At 42.0% G+C, this 21,987-nt stretch overlaps 1 protein-coding gene across 1 annotated transcript; it reads left to right on the forward strand.

Moving 5' to 3' along the window:
• The first annotated feature begins 881 nt into the window (after positions 1-881).
• On the forward strand, positions 882-21,608 carry adamts1 (ADAM metallopeptidase with thrombospondin type 1 motif, 1). Its single transcript, XM_080422891.1, is given in 12 exon segments — positions 882-1,981; positions 5,599-5,744; positions 5,747-5,757; positions 7,001-7,187; positions 8,379-8,511; positions 9,801-10,015; positions 10,528-10,770; positions 11,448-11,634; positions 12,336-12,514; positions 15,321-15,496; positions 16,963-17,230; positions 19,907-21,608. Coding segments are annotated over 12 exon segments (2,895 nt in total). The 5' UTR covers positions 882-1,314; the 3' UTR covers positions 20,390-21,608.
• Positions 21,609-21,987: the final 379 nt, after the last annotated feature.

The raw sequence follows: 21,987 nt of genomic DNA on the forward strand, positions 1-21,987 counted from the left end.
GACTTTTACTTGTAACAGAGTATTTCTACAATGGAGACTAGCCTGTAGCCCTCGCCGTTCCACCTTAAGAAGTTGAACCGTTCTCACTGGCCCCTCTGCTCTCCCCTCAACCCCGGAGACAGAGCGAGGAGACCCGGCCACTGCAGCCATAGGGCTTCGCTTGGATCCATTGTCTCCCCCTCAGTGGTGGAAGAACTACTCGGATATTCTACTTAAGTAAAAGTAGCATACCAAAATATAAAAATACTAGGCCTGTGTTCAAAATGTTACTTGAGTAGGCCTAAAAGTACAAAAGTATTGGCATCAAAATATACTTCAAATATCAAAAGTAAAAGTACTAAAATGTTTGAAAATAGCTGATCTAGGTGCATTGTGAGCTTGTAGATCGGCTATTTTGAAATAGCCGATATATAAAACAGGGCTGACATGGTTAATGCATGTTTTATAATATAATAATTTATCTGCAAAGTAATAAAGTTTTCAAATAATTGTAGTGGGGTAAAAGTACAATGCTTTCCTCTGTGATGTAGTGGAGTAGAAGTAAAATACTGAAAACTGGAAATACTCCAGTAGAGTAAAAAAATACCTCAAAATGTAGGCCTACTTAAATACAGTTCTTGAGTAATGTACTCAGTGTTTGGGCTCAAACGCACTGCCATACGACGAGGCACAGCTCTCGTGCTTTGACTGATTTATTATGGCAACGCTCCAGGGCGTTGCGTTGCGCGTGCGTGATCGTTTACGCATGGAGGAGTTACTCCTCACAGATCAAAGAGTTTTTTTTTTTTTTTTTTTTTTTCAGGAAAGGGGCTGGTCCTGGGATAGGGGCATATAAAGACCCCTGAACTGGGCTGGATAATCTGACTGAGAAACTAGAGCTGGACACAACAACTAACTGGACAGCAAAGAGACTTTAAAGCAAAAGCTGTCCCAGCAACGCGATCACGCATTATTATAAATAATCCAGCTGTGTTAAGGAATAATCACCCAAAATAACGCTCCAATCTGTTGGAATTAATTTACTATATATATTTTTTTATATATTTCTTTTCAGATTTGCGTTTGTTTTTCACCTGAAGAATCAATGAAACCTTGTTTCTGTGAAGCCTACTTTGAATGAGTTTTGCACTGGATTTTAATATTTTCCTTTTAAGACGCGTGTGCATCATTTGGGGGCATTTTCTCCAGTCTTAATGGAAGTTAAAAGTTAGTTTGGTGGAAGCTCCTTTTTTGTGTCACGGGATTTTACTTTTGCTTCATCTGAGACCGTTTTGCAGTCTTTCCTTTCCAACTCGGGACGGATTTTTGACGGAGATGTCTTCTTTCTTGCGCGTGTCGTTGGCTCTGATCGCGGCTCTGTGCGCCGTGGTGCGCGCTGGAGGCACCGGCGGCGCCTGGGAGGAGAGCGTCGTCGTGCCGGTTAGACTGGACCCGACGGCGGGTCGGCCTTCCGAAGAGGAAGACCACCGGGTCCTGTCCGTGGAGGAACGGGAGAAAGAGGCCCAGACGCGGGTCTACCGATTGGACGTGTTCGGCCGGGAGCTGCTCTTGCGACTGGAGCCCGATCAGAGCTTCCTGGCGCCGGGTTTTGTGTTCCACGTCGTGGGGACTGGCTCCGGCGGGTCTGCCCCGGGGGGGGGGCCGGTGTTGGCGGACAGCAGAGCCGAGCCCGGCTGCTTCTACTCGGGGACGGTGAACGGGGATGCGCGCTCCGCTGCTGCCGTCAACCTGTGCGGCTGCGGCCTGAAGGGAGGATTCTACCTCCAGGGGGAAGAGTACTTCATCCAGCCCCGGAGGAATGACAGCGGTTTGGAGGAGGAGGAGGAGGAGGAGGAGGTGGTCCACGTTATTCGGCGGAGAGGCCGGGCATCTCTCACCGAGGAGGGGGGCTCCAAGTGCGGGGTCAACGAGGATGAGGCGCGGAGGGTGCCAGCAGAGGAGTGGGCGGCCAAGCGCGTGGCTGCTGGAGAGCAGCAGCCAGGTACAATGGAACGATGTTTTTGGGCTTATGAACAGTGGTGCGAAGTAACTAAGTACATTTACTCAAGTACTGTACTTAAGTGCACTTTTGAGGATTTGTTTTTACTTTACTGGAGTATTTCCCATTTCAAATACTTTTACTTCTACTCCACATACATCTCGGAGGCAAATACTGTACTTTTACTCCACTACAATTATTTGAAAACTTTAGTTACTAGTTACTTTGCAGATATAAATTATCGCATTATAAAACATACAGTAACCACTTTAGCCCTATTTTATACCTAGGCTATTAGAAAAAAGCTGATCTACAAGCTCACAACGGCTATTTTCAAACGTTTTAGTACTTTTACTTTTGGTACTTTAAGTACATTTTGATACCAATACTTTTGTACTTTTACTCAAGTCAATTTTGAATTCTGTACTTTTACTTGTAACAGAGTATTTCTATATAGTGCAGTATTGATACTTTACTAAAGTAAAACATTTTGAGTACTTTTTCTGCCACTGCATGAGAGTGTCACGATAAGTCATATTTGACAGTCAGGGCGTAATATAAAGCAGGGTGCACGGTAAGAGTTAATGTACAATCGGAGCTGCCTTTTACGCACAGTGGACGCGAGTAGGAGGAGGAGGAGACAGCTCCAGTAGCCTCCAGGGGAAAGAAAGAAAGAGGGGTAGTGAGTGAGGGGAGGTTGCAGGGCGGCGGGGCAGGGCAGAGCCGACACTGTGTTAAACCCACCGCCTGGTACTAAGTAGCCTTAAAGGAGTTCTTAATGCCGCAGACTAGAGAGACTAGCACCACTAGCTCACTGTTTTACCCTATTAAGAAGGATTTTCTCCACTCTCTCTCTCTCTCTCTCTCTCTCTCTCTCTCTCTCTCTCTCTCTCTCTCTCTCTCTCACACACACACACACACACACACACACACACACACACACACACACACACACACACACACACACACACACACACACACACACACACACACACACACACACACACACACACTCACTCGTAATCGGGGCGGGAAGGAAGAAGTATCCTACTCCGATTTAAAGTAAAAGTACTCACTATGCAGACAGTCCGTTTCAGAATCATATGTAATCCAGGGGTGGACTGGCCATTTGGCGTACCGGCAAATGCCCGGTGGGCCGCGGGCCAGTGGGCCGCTGGGCCACCAAAAAAAAAAAAAAAAAAAAAATCAAATCAAATATTTTTGCTCCCGTTTTAGGATTATTACGGTCATTTCAGGGTCGTGTGGCCCAATTATTAGTTACGTTAATGTTTGGGCTGGGATGCTTTCCAGCAGGGGCCTCAGTGCGGCTGCAGAGTTCATGTGTAGGGCTGGGCTGAAACAGCCCCCCCCCCCCCGTGCCAGGGCTGAATTTTGGTCCCAGTCCGGCCCTGATGTAATCAACTTTAGTGAACCATAATTATTGATCATTATGCACTTAATTCATATAGCCTACTTAATTGTCTATTCGAAAAAATAGCCCAACATTATAAGAGTTTTGGTTCATAACGTGATTGATTAGGCTAATATTCTAATTCTGATCTAATCGGATCTAATGTAATAGTCTAATCATATAATATAATTTTAATATTATATAATATAATTATATTATATTATAGACAGTCTAGTAAGAATATAAAGCTGCACATTAACTATTAACTAAAGCATGTGAAATAATTGCAATGGAGTAGGCCTACAATGTAGACAATGCCTATATAAAGGATCAAGACATGGAAAAAACTCAATAAAGTATAAACTAAAGTACCTTGTTTTTACTCAAGTACAGTAATTGAGTAAATGTATTCAGTTACTTCGCCCCACTGAGTAAATGTATTCAGTTACTTTGCCCCATTGCACCGCTGGCAGTCGTAATTTATTCCCAAGAAGCCCCCATTCTCTCTCTCTCTCTCTCTCACTCTCTCTCATCTCTCTCTCTCTCTCTCTCCTCTCTCTCTCTCATCTCTCTCTCTCTCTCTCTCTCTCTCCTCTCTCTCTCTCTCTCTCTCTCTCTCTCTCTCAGTGTCTCTCTCTCATAACGTTGCCCTGCTGCAGAAGGGTCATTTTTAGGAATTTAGCAGAAGGGAGGGGGATGGAGCCGGGGAGGGGCTACCCTTGGAGTGACGCTGAGTTCATGGTGGAAGAAGTGCAATGATGTATTTAACCTATAGCAGTGTTTCTTGCACTTTTTCATGTCAAGGACCCCTAAATTATTGTGTATTTGGCTGCGGACCCCCCATCTGAAAACATTGTTTTGTGCCAGGTGAAAAAGTCAAAATATTTGTGTGTTTAAACTGTGTTTAAACTGATTTTGATGTATATATACATATATATATATATTACACATTTTGTTGGGGACCCCTTGGAACAACTCTGAGCGTGTACATATGGAACCAAATGTGTACACTCTTAGAGTTACAGCCCCATAAGGATCCATTTGGTTCCTATTTCCTAAATATCAATCATTTATCTGGGGACCCCCTGGAACCCCCCTCAAGGACCCCTGGGGGTCTCCATACCTCACTTTGAGAGCCCCTTCCCTAAATAAAAGTAGCAATACCACAATGTAGCAATAACCCTCTCTTATAAATACAAGTCCTGTATTCAAAATTATACTTGAGGGAAAGTACAATAGTATTGGCATCAAAATATACTCACAGTACCAAAGTAAACATAGTTATCATGCATAATGTTCTATTTCACCATTTCTTTAATTAATTTTCAAAAGTATAGCAGATCTACAAGCTCACACATCACAACACGTTGTGAGGTATTGTCCTCACAAGTTCCAACGGCTAAGAATACAATAGGGCTTCAGTGATTAATGTATGTTTTGCATTAATGCCCTACATCTCCAAACTTGTAACTAAAGCTGTCAAATTATCATAGTGGAGTGAAAAGTACAATATTTGACTCTGAAATGTAGAGGAGTAGAACAGTGGGTCTCAAAGTGTGGTCCAGGAACCCTCATGGTTCCTTGAGGGGTTTCCATTATGTCCCCTTACGGGTGTATAACTCTGAGAGTGTGCTGATGGAACCAAATGGACCTGTGAGGGTCCATTGCCAGTCAGTGGTGCCAGTCAGTGGTGGAAAGTAACTAAGTACATGTACTCAAGTACTGTACTTCAGTACACTTTTTAGGTATTTGTACTTTACTTGAGTATTTCCAATTTCCAATACTAATATTTATATTGTACTTTTACTCCACTACAATTCTTTGAAAACTTATTAGTTACTAGCTACTTTGCAGATATAAAAATATTATATTATAAAAACATACATTAACCACTTTAGTCCTATTTTATACATAGGCTATTTGAGAATAGCCTTTTGTACTTTTACTCAAGTAAATTTTGAACACCAGACTTTTACTTGTAACAGAGTACTTCTACATTGCAGTATACTTTTACTTAAGTAAAACATTTGAGTATACTTTTTCCACCACTGCTGTCAGTTATGGGGGTCCTTGAAATAAAAGAAAAAATACATTGAGAACCATAGAAGCGTGACAAATCAACACACGGAAAGTACCTCAGAGTTATGCTCAAGTCCAGTACTCGAGTGAAAATACTTAAATACCCCCTCTCTCTCTCCCATTCCTCCAGCCTCCCATCAGAGGACCAGGCGTTTCGTGTCCACCCCACGGTACCTGGAGATCATGATCGTGGCCGACCAGTCCATGGCCGAATTCCACGGTGCCGGGCTCAAGCCGTACCTCCTCACCTTCATGGCCGTGGCATCGCGCCTGTACCCCGCCACCCCAGGTAGGTGTTGACTTAAACCCAGGGGCTCCCCAAACCTTTTTAACAGCGAAAGTAGCAGATCTGCAATAAAGCTCTCTGAGCTTGCAGCTCGGCAGTTTTCACACATTTGTTTTTTATTTTCAGAAATCCCTTAGAAATCTGCTAATGTATTACTCTGCCTGATAGGACACGTGAAAAAAAAAGCCCTAATGTTCAAAACGTGTAATATTAATTAACCCATTAAGACCAGGAAAGCATCTGTCATTTTAGATTTGAACCACTATGACCATTATCTTCTACTTTTGGCTATTAAAAATTAGCAGACATACAAGCTCATAGCGTGGCACCAAGTGCCGTGCTATGAGCTTGTAGATCTGCTATTCTTTTTTTAAATTGTGCAAAATGAACATTTGTAACTCAAATCTTTGCTTCTGGGGATTCTACAAATGTACAATTTCTTTTTTACACAATTATATGTATTTGGCCGCGGACCCCCATCTCAAAATATGTTGTTCAAGAAGCAAAGATTTGAGTTAAAAACGTTCGCTTTCAAAAATATATATTCAAAGATTTGCACGAAACTTTCACGATTTAAAAAAAAATAGCAGATTTTGTATATCTGCTATTTTTAAAATTTTTAAATGGGTTTAAAGTAAAATGTCCATCATCCATCCATCCCATAGAGTAAAAAATTATAGAGAGGGCACCGGATATCCCCTCCCATCCACTTGCATTGAGTTGCTCACCCAGCGCATGAAGCGAATTAACCCCTTCTTCCGGGTTGGAAATGTGGTGGGCGAGGCCTATTTGGGGCCACTGCGCGTCACAGAGGTGACGCGTTTTGCGTCATAGAGTTTATTCGTGAGCGCGCCGAGGCTTGACTCATGAACGAGCACCGTCTTCCACCGTTACCGCCGACAGTGGCCCCATCTGCAGTACCTCAAATGGCCAGCATGTCCATTCCGCTTCAATGAAACCACTGGGGTTCTGGGGGCTTGATCCATCCACCTTCAACCGCTTATCCGGAGTCGGGTCGCGGGGGCAACAGTTTCAGCAGAGAGCTCCAGACTTCCCTTTCCTGAGCAACATTAGCCACTTCCTCCTGGGGGATGGCGAGGCGTTCCCAGGCCAGTGTGGAGATGTAATCCCCCCATCTGGTCCTTGGTCTGCCACAGGGTCTCCTCCCAGTGGGATAAAGAAAATCTCCTAAATATGTGCGTCTTTCCTTTTTTTTTTTTTGGTATTGTGTTTCTTGGACTCTTAGCATCCATAACTCCATCAGCCTGGCGGTGGTGAAGCTCTTGGTGGTCTACGAGGAGGAGAAAGGACCCCAGGTGTCGTCCAACGCAGCCCTGACCCTGCGGAACTTCTGCCAGTGGCAGAGACAGCACAACCCTCCCGGAGACCGCCACCCCGAGCACTACGACACGGCGGTTCTGTTCACACGCACGGTAAGGGGCAGTGGTGGGAAAAGTACACAAATGTTTTACTTAAGTAAAAGTATCAATACTGCAATGAAAAGTACTCTGTTACAAGTAAAAGTCCGGAATTCAAAATTTACTTGAGTAAAAGTACAAAAGTATTGATATCAAAATTGACTTAAAGTACCAAAAGTAAAAGTACTAAAATGTTTGAAAATAGCCTAGGTTTAAGATAGGGCTAAAGTGGTTAATGTATGTTTTATAATGTAATATATTTATATTTGCAAAGTAACTAGTAACTAAAGTTTTTAAATAATTGTAGTGGAGTAAAAGTAGGCCTACTCCGGTAAAGTAAAAGGGGGGGGGGGGGGGGTGGGGGTGGTTTAAGGGCTTGATATACTTTTAACCCATTAAGACCTGAGGCCCGATTCTACAGACGTCTTCTAAATCCTAACAGTTTTCTGAAATACATATGTTATAGTGGTTCTCAAACATGTTTCATATCAAGGACCGCCAACATTGATATGTACATGTATTTGGCTGCCGACCCGCATCTCAAAATATTTTCTTCCAGGGACACCCAGAAGCAAAATAAATAATAAATACAAAAAAAATAGCAGTTCTACAAGCTCATAGCGTGGCATGAAGTGACACTCTATGAGCTTGTAGATCTGCTATTCTTTAATAGCCAAAGTATAAAATGACACAGATGCTTTCCCGGTTTTAATGGGTTAAAAAGAAGGGAATGTCCGCACACAATGAACTTAAAGCTCTCCCATGCTTTATATAACACACAAGAACAATGTTTGCCATTTCAAGGGGTTCATCATGAAGCATTATTTGTTGAATGATATGTTGAATGTATATTTATGGAGACATTAAAGATGGAATTCCTGTGGATGTTTGGAGTTGGCATCCATGACAGAGATACATAGGCTAAATGTGAGAATCGCTTAAATAATCTCTGTCAGCCTTGATCCAAGGCTAGATATACTTTGTTGCATGCGGCATCATGCCCCGAAAATAGCACATCTACAAGCTCACAACCTGTCACAGCGAGACGTGTTGTGAGCTTGTAGATCTGCTACTTTCGGTGCACAACACCAACGTGCAACTAAGTCAATCTAGCTTAACAGTGTGGATGAGTGTGTGTGGTTGAGTCAGAGACAATAGAATAAGTCATAATGTAATTTCTCTCTCTCTCTCTCTCTCTGTGGATAGGACCTGTGTGGTGCCCACTCATGTGACACTCTGGGCATGGCAGACGTGGGGACAGTGTGTGACCCTGACAGAAGCTGTTCCATTATTGAGGATGACGGCCTGCAGGCTGCCTTCACTGTGGCTCATGAACTGGGTGAGTGGACCGTTCAAAATGGAACAGGGCCGGTGAAAATACTGATTCAGTTACACATCACCTGTGTTGTTTCAATTAGTTACTAGTTATAGTTACTAGTTGCTGCTGTCAAAAAAATTACTCAGCATTATAAAAGTAATGATTTACTTGGGAAACTAACTAACTAACAATTTTTTTGCCTCAATATTAAAATAAAAAATGTGTATTGCTGTGGCGAAAGATGACAACTTAATTAACTTTCATCTATTGTAGCTCACTAGGGTGAAAGCCGTACACACAACAGACTAACTGTTGATAGCCTATAATAGAAAGCATGTCTTCAACAACATACATTAAAATAAGTCTTTCTATAGAACTGCCTGCCGTATAGGCTGTAGCAGACGGATAGACATGGAGGCGCGTTCTTGATCAGTAGTGCGCCTCCCGTGTCAAATTCAGCACAGGCAGGTTGGCAAAAAAATATGGTTTAAAAGGTTGAGTGGACCCATCGATTAACTGGAACTACAGACATGTGTAGGATACCGGGAGTACAATTACATTTTTGATGTGATCCAGAAACAGTTTAAGGATTGAAGGGTGCCCCCTCAGCAAATCTTAAGGACGGCAAGGGTCCGAGTATACCGCAGCTGCAGTGAGCAGAGAGGGAGGTCACAGACGGGTCTTGTGTGAGAATAGAAGTCGGATCATTATAAACCTTTAATCCTAATCGAAGTTGTCGGCTATTTTCACATAATGCACAGAGCAAAAATCCCATAATAATTTGGAAAGACGAAGTAGTTGCACGACTAGTTACCACCAAAAAGGTAGTGGCGTTACAGCGGTACGGTCTCTAAAGCATGGGTTCTCTAAGTGGAGGGGTCATTGAGGGGGGGGGGGGTTCCAGGGGGTTCCCAAATGTGTTAATATAGCATCACAGTCATATTAACCACTTTAACCTTTTATACTTTGGATATTCAACAACAGCAGATGCGCTATGAGCTTGTAGATCTGCAAAAAAAAAATCGTGAAAAGTTTTGGAAACCTTTGAATATATATATTTTTAAAGCACATTTGTAACTCAAATCTTTGCTTCTGGGGCGTCCCTGGAACAAAATATTTTGAGATGGGGGGTCCGAAGCTATATACATATCATTTTGGGGGTCCTTGACATGAAAAAGTTTGAAAACCACTGCCCCTAAAGGTTCAAGGTGATTCCCGGGTCCTACAGTGCAACGGGCCTATGTTTTCTATTCACACGCGTGTAAGAGAGTTACACATTAAGCTAAACATCAAACCTTTTCCCTTTGCAGGCCATGTGTTCAACATGCCTCACGATGACGCTCAGCTGTGTTCCGGTGTGAACGGAGACCACTGGGGGTCTCACATGATGGCGTCCACCCTGTCCAACCTGGACCAATCACAGCCCTGGTCCCCATGCTCCGCCCTCATGGTCACCACCTTCCTGGACAACGGACACGGGCGCTGCCTGCTCGACAAACCCGCCAAATCCCAACCTCTGCCCCAGGTTAGTAGAGATTTAGTCATTGTATTCGTTTGTATTCGTATTTCATTTCAGACTCTCTTGTCTTCAACTTCAGTTTAAGGTTTGCTGGTGTAATTTAGTTCGTATTAGCCGTAGGGTTAGTTTTAGTTTTTGTATATTTTTTCAAATATGGGCTAGTCAGGGGCGAGATTCAAAAAGGTTCGAAAAATAGTAAGAAATAGCAGATCTAGAATTTTACACGCCTTGTGTGATGCAATTGTTTTAACAACAGGGCTTAAAACTGACACAGCTCAAATATTATAGATACGATATCCACTCAAAATATTAGGCTCATGTATGAAATATATTTAAAAAAAGACTATGATTTTAGTCAGTTCTAGTTAACACATAATTCAGTTAGTAGTTGTTTTGTAAAGCTTTATTTTTACTTCAGTTAACACAAATTTGTAGTATTATTTTTTTCGATTCTCAGTTTAATTATTTCATAATTTTCTGTTAACTATAATAACTGTCTGTCTCCGCCCCTTTTCAAGGCTCTCCCAGGCGTTTCATACGACGCGGACCGCCAGTGTCGCCTGACGTTCGGCGAGGAATCGCAGCACTGTCCGGACCTGAGCAGCACGTGCGCGGCGCTCTGGTGCACAGTGACCACCACCAACGGCCTGCTGGTCTGCCAGACCAAGAACTTCCCCTGGGCCGACGGAACGCTGTGCGGACACGACAGCTACTGTCTGGCTGGACAGTGCCTGACCAAGAGCCAGGCTGCCAAGCACCAGGTAAGCAACTGGCGGGGTTTGGGGATGTCACGACATGCAACCGTCAGACCGAAAGCCAGAGAATGTCCCTACGTTCGTAGAGGCACTCGATTGAATTTTTTTTAATCAGTTTATTACAAATAGGCTCTATGCACAGCAGCCAGCAAGCCACAGCAATTGGAAATAAATTGGGCCAGGTATTACCAATGATACTAATGAAGGCTCTGTTCCGTTTAGTGTAGCACAGTGGTTCTCAAACGTTTTTAATTTCAAGGACCCCCATAACTCTGAGAGCGTACAAATGGAACCAAATGGACCCGTAAGGGTTACACATTGGCCCCTTACAGAGTTATACACACCCGTAAGGGGGCATTGGAACCCCCCCCCCCCCCCCAAGGAACCACGACAATTTGAGACCCACTGGTGTAGCAGAGTGTTTCCAGTGAGCCAACATGCAGCACCCTGACTCTGTTTGACCAGAATGGAACAGAGCCTTCATTAGTATCATTGGTAACACCTGTGAAGGAAGTAAGGAAGAGGCCCGATTTCTTTCCAGTATGGCTGCTGTGCAGAGCCTATTGGGATCAATCGTTAAGTCGATGAATTCCAGAAATGGATATATTATGAGTGTATTCCAGTGTTTACCAGGCTGGTATAATGTGGTCACTATAACGTGATTTTTGTTGCTGTCCTTTCAGACTGCAGTGAATGGTGGATGGGGGATGTGGGGTCCGTGGGGGGACTGCTCTCGGACCTGTGGCGGGGGGGTACAGTACTCCTTCAGAGACTGTGACAGCCCCCTTCCCCGGAACGGCGGCAAGTACTGCGAAGGCAAGAGGATCCAATATCGCTCCTGCAACACGGAACTCTGTCCCGATACCAACGGTAAGAGAAGCACTTTACCTTCAGTCGGACCTTTTTAACCCGTTGTACTATGTACCGTCAATAAAATATTAAATTCGATTCGATTTAATGAAAATTATCACTTACCCCCACCCTTAACCCATTCAAACCGGGAACGCATCTGTGTAACCACTTTAAACATATTTTTCTACTTTGGCTATTTTAAAGAAAAATCATGAACATTTGTGCAAATATTTGAATGTCTATATATTTTTAAAGCGAACATTTTTAACTCAAATCTTTGCTTTTGGGGGTCCCTGGAACAACATTTTGAGTCCTTGACATGAAAAAAGTTTGAGAACCACTGATATTATAGCAACATAACAAATAAAACAAACTGTTTTCTGGGGATTCTTTAATGTCTTCTAAATCCTAGAAGACATTAAAGAATCCCCAGAAGCAAAGCTTTGAGTTAAAAATGTATATTCAAAGATTTGCACACATTTTCCTTTTTTTTCAAAAAATAGCAGATCTATACGAGCTTGCACATCTGCTATTTTTGAATAGCCAAAGAAATCTGAAAATGACACAGATACATTCCCGGTCTTAATGGGTTAACTGCTAATCATCAGCTTTTATATACAAGTGTGGTACTTGGTTTTACTTGTCAACACAAAGTTTTAGGGTGAACTAGCAGGGAATCTAACCCCTCTCTCTGTCTCTCTCTCTCCGTCTGTCCACAGGTCTGTCCTTTCGGGAGGAACAGTGTTTGGCCCATAATGAAATGTCCTCCCAGATGTCCTTCGGCTCAGGGGATGGGGTGGAGTGGGTGCCCAAGTATGCCGGCGTGTCCCCCAAAGACCGCTGCAAGCTGGTCTGCCGGGCCAAGGGCACCGGATACTTCTTTGTACTCAAGTCTAAGGTGAGGGCCGTGGTGGAAAGTAACTAAGTCAATTTACTCACTGGGCAAACTTAAACTTAAAACCGAATAGCAAAAATTATTGATTATCAAACTATCAAAAACCAATCATTGCGTGGTCCTTTTCTTCTCATGGTTGTGGTTTGTCTATGAGCCATTAATGGACAGTAATGATGAGATGAGAATTGAGTAGTGTAAAGCTTATGCATTTCACTCCATTACATTTCAAAGACTAATATTGGCCGGGTTTCCCAAACGAATTTCAGCTTGTGCGTAGCCTAGAAGCTGCGTAAGAGCCTCCACCCAGCTGCGCAGTAGCAACCCCGCTACGCACTATCTTCGTTAGTAGCAGCTGTGTGTGCCCTACGTGCCATCTAAACTGTCTTCAGGAGACACCATCGGCGTAGGTTCTCAAGCGCACAGCGTTACGTGTGTGCTAAAACTACAAACGGGAGACAGCATGCACGTACAGACCTCCTGGACGAAGCCTACGTAAAGCCTACGTAAACTACGTAGTGCTGTCCTACACTACACAGCAGTTTAAACACCCTTTGCAAATATATACAGTGAAATGGATCATAAAAATACCAGAGCCAACTGTCAGATGTCCTGAAGCAGTCCACTCCAAATACAACTTTTGAATAATATATTTATGAATTAAATTACAGAGGTGAGGTGACATAAAGAGGTAAATAAAACACTAAAGTGTCCCCATTATGCAAGTAAATATAACTATGTAAATATACTTAAAATACCAAAAGTAAAGGTCCTATGCAGAATGTCCCATTTCCCAAATTTAATATGTATTAAAATATTTTGAAAATAGCAGATCTACAAGCTTGTGAGGCGTTGTGAGCTTGTAGATCTGCTATATACAAAATATTTTTTAACCATTCATAAACATGGCGAGCGCAACAGCTGTCACTTTGTGAGAGGAACTGGGGACTTTCATCATAACGTTTAACTATAAAACTTCGAAATTAAGGAAACATGTTTAGCTCAGCATCATTTATATACCTTTAGTTAACTTGGCATATGCTTAATATTTTTATCAGACGATCGGATCATCCGTGAGAGTACACTTTGTAAACTTCGGGTTCATGCATAGAGGACGAAGCAGCGCAGCCGCCCGCCCTACCCAAAAGAACAGATCTGCAAGCTATAGACACGGCATGTCGCAGTGCGTTGACAGCTTGTATGTCTATTTTTTGGGGTAGGCATCGCACGTTACGCACCGGCCCGGCCGTAATATATATATATATATATATATATATATATATATATATATATATATATATATATATATATATATAAATTATATGTGTGTGTGTGTGTGTGTGTGTGTGTGTGTGTGTGTGTGTGTGTGTGTGTGTGGTCGGTCTTTTCATAGATCTATTTTGCTAACAGATAACAAACTACTGCGTAGGACAGCACTCAGGGCTACGCCTCTCCCAGGAGTAGGAGGAGAGTAGGATATGTGCGTGCTGTTGCCCGAATGTAGTTTTAGCAGACACGTAACGCCGTGGACTTGGGAACCTACGACGATGGTGTTTCCTGAAGCCAGTTTAGATGGCACGTAGGGCACAACCAGCTTCTACTAATGAGGGTAGAGTGTAGGTTTCGACGAGTCCCAGCTGTGTAGGAGGCTCTTACGCAAGCTGCGTAGGCTACGCATGACCTGAAATCTACGTGCCTGCTAAGGTACTGCGCAGCCTGTGTGGACGCACGTAAGACCCGTCGTAGGACCTGCGCAGCATCTCTACGCAGCATCTCTACGAATCTCTTTGGGAAACGCGGCCATTGCTTTTTGACACCACTTTCTTTTAGGAAGGGACCAAAATGTACAAAATAAAAATATTTCAAAAGGTCTAGTGAAAATAGACAATCCAAAAGCTCCCTTATAGATTGTCTATTTAAAAAAAATGTGAGATCATTTCTCCATTGCAATACAGCAATTTGTACTTTTGAATACTTAGGTAATTTAAAAGCAACTCTTTAAGTCAATTTGACTGAGAAACTTTCACTTGTGGTTGAGACAAATTTGACCAGGAGTATCTATACTTTAGGTTGAGTAGCCTACTTGTCCACCACTGGTAATATCTCCTAAACATTGGCGTATCACCTTGACACGCAGCCTTAAGCACGTAACACGTTCTTCTTGCAGAAGAGTGTCTGCTTTCATTCTTATGTAACTGCTTCAGCAGTGGTGGAATGTAACAGTGCATTTACTCCAGTGCTGTAATGAAGTAACATTTTGAGGTACAGTTACTCTGCTAGATTATTTATATGTTTTGATACCTTAAACTTCTACTTCTGAGAGACAGACATTGTACTTTTTTCTCCATGGCAATTACTTGACAACTTTAGTGTAGTTCTGGATTATTATTACAAAACACTTAAGCCCTATTTTATAATTCAGCTATTTGAAAATAGCTGATTTGTAAGCTTGTGAGCTTGTAGATCAGCAATTTTTTTAAAGATACATTTTTTATCGTTGTGCATACTTTGGTTCTGTAAGTGTGCTCTGATGCCAATAGTTTGGTACTTTTATTCAAGTCAAATTTTGAATACAAAATGGATTCATGGTCTTTCCAAGAATCCACGCATTTGCATTGACAAAGCATTGGCAGATTCCGCCCCAGAGGTGAAATAAAAGTGCGGTGGGAGCGCGCCCTAACAGAGTATTTCTTCATTGTGTTATTGCTACTTTTACTCACTTCAAAAGTACTTTTCCACCACTGCTGTTATACAACTGCTTCAGTAGACAGAGCTCTTAATGTTTCTTCTCATGTGTCTGTGCTGCCCTCAGGTGGCGGATGGGACACCCTGCAGTCCAGACTCCACCTCAGTGTGTGTTCAGGGCCAGTGTGTCAAGGCAGGGTGTGATCGTGTCATCGGATCCACGCGGCGCTTCGATAAGTGTGGCTTGTGTGGAGGAGATGGATCCACCTGCAAGAAAGTGTCTGGATCACTGGAGCGCGCACGGTAAGAATACTGAATACAAACAGCTTTATGTGTTAATTATAATACAATGGATTACATTTAATCAGTAAAAGTCGTATGTCTTAAATTTTGCTTGAGTAAAAGTACAAAGCTATTGTAATCTAAATATACTTACACTGCGAATGCACTAGTTTTTCAAAAGTTTTTCAATAATTGAATTATTTAGAAAATAGCCAATTTACAAGCTGAAAAGGCATCACATTGTGACATGTTGTCAACTTGCAGATCGGTTATTTTCAAATAGCCGGAGTATAAAATAGGGCTTAATGAGTTAATGTATGTTTTGCAATCACAGGTTTACAGGTGTAAAACAGTGGGTGAAATATGTTTTTGTGCAAGCTCCATCGTTTTGACTGTTTCCAGAAAAGAGAAATAAGAGAGAAGGGGGGGGGGGGGGGGGGGGGGGCAAGGGAATTGAAAAAAAGAACGAATAAAAAAAGAGACTCAGCGTATCTACTTATGTACACATAGCATATGCATCCAACAACATGTATGTACATACATTTGCAAAGTATCTTGTAGTTATCTTGAGTTTTCAAATAATGATAGTGTAGTAAAAAGTACAATATTTGCCTCTGTGATGTAGTGGAGTAGAAGTATAACGTGCTGAAATTAATGGACATACTCATGTATCACAACATTTGAAGCAGCCTACTTGACTAAATGTACTACTTTCCACCACTGATTGGAATGAATACGTTCCATCAAAAACGTACAGCTAGATTTTCATATTTTTATTGGAAGTTACATCAAGATAAACGTTTCATAATCAACATTTAGTTTAATTCAATTTAATGGCTTTATAAATAAAATAAAACAATCTAATGGCTACTTAAATGTGTAAAGTAACTAAGTACATTACTCATTTACTCATAGCAAATGTTGAGGTACTTTTGGTTTACTGGAGTATTTCCAATTGTCTATACTTTTACTTCTACTCCATTACATCTCAGAGGCAAATATTGTACTTTTACTCCACTACAATTATTTGAACTTAAGTTACTAGTTACTTTGCAGATATAAATGATTACGTTATAATATAATATATAAATGATTACGTTATTAACCGCTTTAGCCCTGTTTTATACCTAGGCTATTTGAAAATAGCAGATCTACAAGCTCACAACGCGTCACATCGCGACACGTTGTGAGCTTGTAGATCTGCTATTTTCAAACATTTTAGTACTTTTACTTTTGGTACACATTTTGATACCAATACTGTTGTACTTTTACTCAAGTAAATGTTTTATTCCGGACTTTTACCTGTAACAGAGTACTTCTACATTGCAGTATTGATACTTTAACTGAAGTAAAACATTTGAGTATTTTTTTCCACCACTGATTGTATAGCATTATATCAAAATCAATTTAATAGCTATAATAAATATGATACATAAATTAAAATGTTCATGTCTAAGTTTTACCCTTCTGTGTTGCCGTCCCTCCAGGCCAGGTTACCAGGACGTGGTCACCATCCCGGCGGGCGCCACCCACCTGGACGTCAAGCAGCGAGCCCACGGCAACGGTCGCCATGACAACAGCTACCTGGCGGTGCGTCGGCAGGACGGCGGCTACCTGCTGAACGGCGACTACAAGCTGATGACCCTGGAGACCGACATCGCCCTGAAGGGGGCGCTGCTCCGCTACAGCGGATCGTCTGCTGCGCTCGAGCGTCTGCGCAGCTTCTCTCCGCTCCCCGAGGCCATCACCATACAGGTCAGTGCTGGTGGAAGTACTCGGATATGTCTTACTTAAAGGGCAAGACCACTTTGGTAGAGGTTTGGGTTGTGTAGTTACCTTGCCATGATGTAACTCTAAAGGTCGACAAGAAATCAAAAATAATTGTTCCATTGTTTAGAAATTGATAATTCAAAATATGCTCCTCATTGACTTACATTGTACTGTCTCTTTTAGCACATAAACGAACACAAACAAAGTTGATTCAGACAATATAGAACATCACCAAACCCAGTACTGTTCTTTTTTTAAATACAAATGTTAACTTCCTGTTGATTTTGCTATTTTTATTAAGAAGAAAACCCGGACTGGATCCGCGGTTCCGGATCCGGATCTTCAAATAGTAAAATCAACAGGAAGTTGACATTTTTATTAAAAAAAAAAACAGTACTGGGTTTGGTGGTGATCTATATTGTCAGAATCAGCTTTGTTTGTGTTCGTTTATGTGCTAAAGGAGTGACTTTGAGAGCTGTTTTACCGCACAATGTAAGTCAATGAGGAGCATATTTTGAATTATCATTTCTAAACAATGGAACAATTATTTTAGATTTCTAGTCCACCTTTGGAGTTACATCATGGCAAGGTAACTACACAACCCAAAGCTCTACCAAAGTGGTCTTGCCCTTTAAGTACAGTGGTGGAAAAAGTACTCAAATGTTTTACCTGAGTAAAAGTATCAATTCTGCAATGTAGAAGTACTCTGTTACGAGTAAAAGTACAATATTTGCCTCTGAGATGTAGTGGAGTAGAAGCATTGAAAATTGGAAATACTCCAGTAATATAAAAGTACCTCAAAACTTTACTTAATTACAGTACTTGAGTAAATGTTATTTGTTACTTTACACCACTGCTTAAGTAGAAATACTCTCTTAAAGTGGTTCTCACACATTTTCGTGTCAAGGACCCCCAAATAGACATGTATTTAGTCACGGGACCCCCATCGGAAAATATTTTGCGCCAGAAGAGAAGAAATTCAAACCTATTCAACATTTTCCAAACATTTTCGGAACTCTTGAATAGCCAATGTATAAGTGGATATTAACCCATTGTTTTGGGAACCCCCTGGAAACCCTCCAAGGACTCCTGGGGGTCCCCGGACCCTACTTTGAGAACCACTGCTGTAGTCAATGATGGAAGTACTCATATTCTTTACACATTTTTACTGAAACTTTGTTAGTAAAAGTAGCAATACCACAATGTAAATAATTTGTTACGTGTGTAAGTACTAAAGTATTGCAAAATGTACAAAAATGGTTCAATTTTTTTTTCAAACTCTCTAAAATAGCCGAGCTACAAGCTCACAATGTCACGATACAAGTTTGTATCTAAATCTATAAAGTAACTTGTAACTAAAACTGAGTGAAAAAGAGAAAAAGTGAAAAAGTACAATGAGCTGTAGTGAAGTAGAAGTAACTAAAAATGATATGAAACATGTAATGAATTGTCATTTAGATTGCATGTTATTTAGACTCAAAATAGTTTCACTACAAAGTACCTAATTGACTCCAAATGGCCTGAAACGTGCTCCTAACAGGTTTTTGGGTGGTCTATTTTGGTGGGGTAAAAAAAAAAAACAGCAAAACATTATTTAAAAAATAAATACAAAATAAACCAAAAACTAAAAAAGGAAAGCAAAAAAGACGAAAAATGTAAGGAAAAAATGAGCATCTAAAACAATGTTTGAAAAAAGTCTAACAAAAACAATTATATATAAACAATTACTCAAATGGTTTCAAGTGCTTGTTTCACCCACTTTTGGTGGTCTGAGGCAAAAACTGAGCATATATTTGTTCGCAGACCCCCATTTAGGCGAAGTTTCGGAGCATTTTGGGCATTTCTCAAAACCGGAAGTGAATAAATCCACTTTTGGGTCTGATGCATTTGTTGGCAGACCCCCACTTACGGGAGGTCCTCAAAGCTTCGGAGCATTTTGGGCACTTTTTAAAACCGGAAGTGAATAGATCCACTTCCGGATTGCACCATTGAGCTCCACACCCCTCAGAGTGTGTGGGTGGGAAAAAAAAAATTTAAGAAATAATTCTGGAAAAAAAAAAATGATATTTTTTTTGGGGGGATAAAAACAAATTTTGAAAAAAAGAAAAAAAAAACATGGGTCCCCCCTGGGTTCGAATGGGGGATTAAAAAGGGGGCGTGGCTACGTGGTTTTGCCGATTACGTAGCCGTGGTAACGCGAAACGGCGAGAAAAGTAAAAGCCTGGTTGGTCCGGTCGTTGCGCACGTTTTGTTGTATACATTGCCGCAGACTTTTTCAACCGTGTGGGAGGAGTAGCATTTGGGGCGCGGCATGCGGCCAAAAAACTTGTTGTTTTGCGAATAACGTCGCAATGGTAACGCGTAACGGAAATTTTATTTCCGAGCACATCATTCCCGGCCAAGCCGCACGTTTTGATGCACATATTGGCGGGGTTGTGTAAACGGTGCGGCAGTTATGGTCAATCGAATTTTGCAAGGATAAATAAATATGTATTAATAAGTATGGTGGATTACAATAAGTGTTTTGCCATTACATGGCAGGCACACTTAAATAAAAATGGAAGTCCCCAAGTAAAGTCAGTGTAGCCTATACCTCAACATTGTGCTGAAGTATCGTACTCGAGTAAATGTACTTACTGACTCTCCACCCTTGGTCTCCAGGTGCTGTCTGTGGGCGACTCCCCGAGACCTCGCGTCAAGTTCAGCTACTTCGCTCCCAGACCTGCCGGCAGCAACAACGGCGCCAACTCCAACTCCAACGGCGGGGGGCGCCGCCCATCCATCAACGCCATCCGCGAGGTGGGAGGGGCCGAGTGGACGCTGCGGGAGTGGGGGCCGTGCTCGCAGAGTTGCGGCGGAGGCACGCAGCAGCGTGAGGTGGCGTGTTCCGACCCGCAGGGCCGCCCGTCCGCCGACTGCCCCGAGGAGCTGCGGCCACTGGTGTCGCGGGAGTGCGCCTCGCACCCGTGCCCCTCCTGGCTCCTGGGGGAGTGGTCGGCCTGTTCCAAGACGTGCGGGCGGGGCTTCCGCAAGCGGCCGCTGCGCTGCGTGGGCCACGAGGGACGCACACTGACGCACGACAGCTGCGACCCCAAAGACCGGCCCCGGCCGTTGCTGGACTTGTGCAATCAGGGCGCTTGCTAAAGAACTGTGCCTCACAAATGTTTTCACGTCACAAACCGTCCAAATTCAACATGTATTTGACCCCCGTCTGAAAAGATGTTGTGCAAGGGACCCCGAGAAGAGAAGATTTGTGTTTTCAATAGCCCACAATGCATTGCATCGCGGCGCGTTGTGAGCTTGTAGAAAAGCCAAAGTACATAAACAGGGATAAAACTGATTTTGATGCTACAGTATATGAACTCACTTTGATGGGGATCCCCTAGAATCCAGATGCAATCAGGGCGCTTGCTAAGGACAGCGGTCTAACGTTTCTCATCAAACCACCTCCATTGTGTCAAGACGATCCGATCTTCTCCATTCACGGCCTCCCTGTCGAAAGTGGACAGCCATTATTCTTGCCACAGACTTGTTTCTTTTTTTGGGTCAAGTGTAAAAGTCACATTGGGTGGCCTGGCGCCACCTGGCTGTGAAGATGTAGAACTGCAGCCAGACTGCAGCGACATGAACAATGCTGCCAGTGCCAATGTCATGCGTGTGTGTGTGTGTGTGTGTGTGTGTGTGTGTGTGTGTGTGTGTGTGTGTGTGTGTGTGTGTGTGTGTGTGTGTGTGTGTGTGTGTGTGTGTGTGTGTGTGTGTGTGTGTGTGTGTGTGTGGTTTGTCCAAGCTGGGTTGGACAGATACAATCAGCATAGTGAGTATGTATAGTTTTGCTTGGTTGCGCGTATGTGTCAAACACAGAAAATAGAAGATCTACAAGTTCACAACACGTTGTGCTGCAATGCCTTGTGAACTTGCAGATCTGTAATTGTCGGTGCGCAACCAAAATCAAGGGGAACAAATGAATTATTGCCACCGATCACATGCATGTTCTGACCATAGTCCAAAGAGGTGTACGTGTGTGTGCTCGCGCGTGTGTGTGTGTGTGTGTGTGTGTGTGTGTGTGTGTGTCCATCTAATGCTTCATAAGGAAGTTTTTCCTACCTTCTGCGAAGGTGCATTTATTTCTTGATTTCTTTTTTATTTTGTACAGAATATTCAAACACTATTTATTTTTGTACAGCCTGTTAAATATAATCATGTGGCTTTTTTTAAGGAAAAAAATATATAATTTTGTTATTTGTCATTTGTTTAATGTCACCACAGAAGGAAGTAGAGTATATAGAGTATTTATACATTATTATATAGATATATATATATTATGGTCCCTTGGTTCATGAATAAAGTTTCACATTGAACTGTGCATGCATTGTGTCTTGTGTGATATGTCGTATGTGCATCGATGTCCGTACTGCAAATAAAATATATGTTTCACATCGAACAATTTATAAATATGTCCAATGAAAAAAAGTGTTTTGAAAATGTACAAAACATGGCCAAAGAAATATATGAAATGTAATAATAATAATAATAATAATAATAATAATAAGGGTAATGATAATAATAATAATAATAAGAATAAGAATAAGAATAAGAATAAGAATAAGAATAATCCTTGAATAGCATCAATTTCGCCACCATAATAAAGAATATGATGATATTATATATATAATAATTTAATTCCGACATGAACTCTACCGCAGATAGATAGATAGATAGATAGATAGATAGATAGATAGTCG

Source organism: Gymnoscopelus braueri (assembly GCF_963280865.1).
Source record: "Gymnoscopelus braueri genome assembly, chromosome: 24".
Lineage (NCBI taxonomy): Eukaryota > Metazoa > Chordata > Actinopteri > Myctophiformes > Myctophidae > Gymnoscopelus > Gymnoscopelus braueri.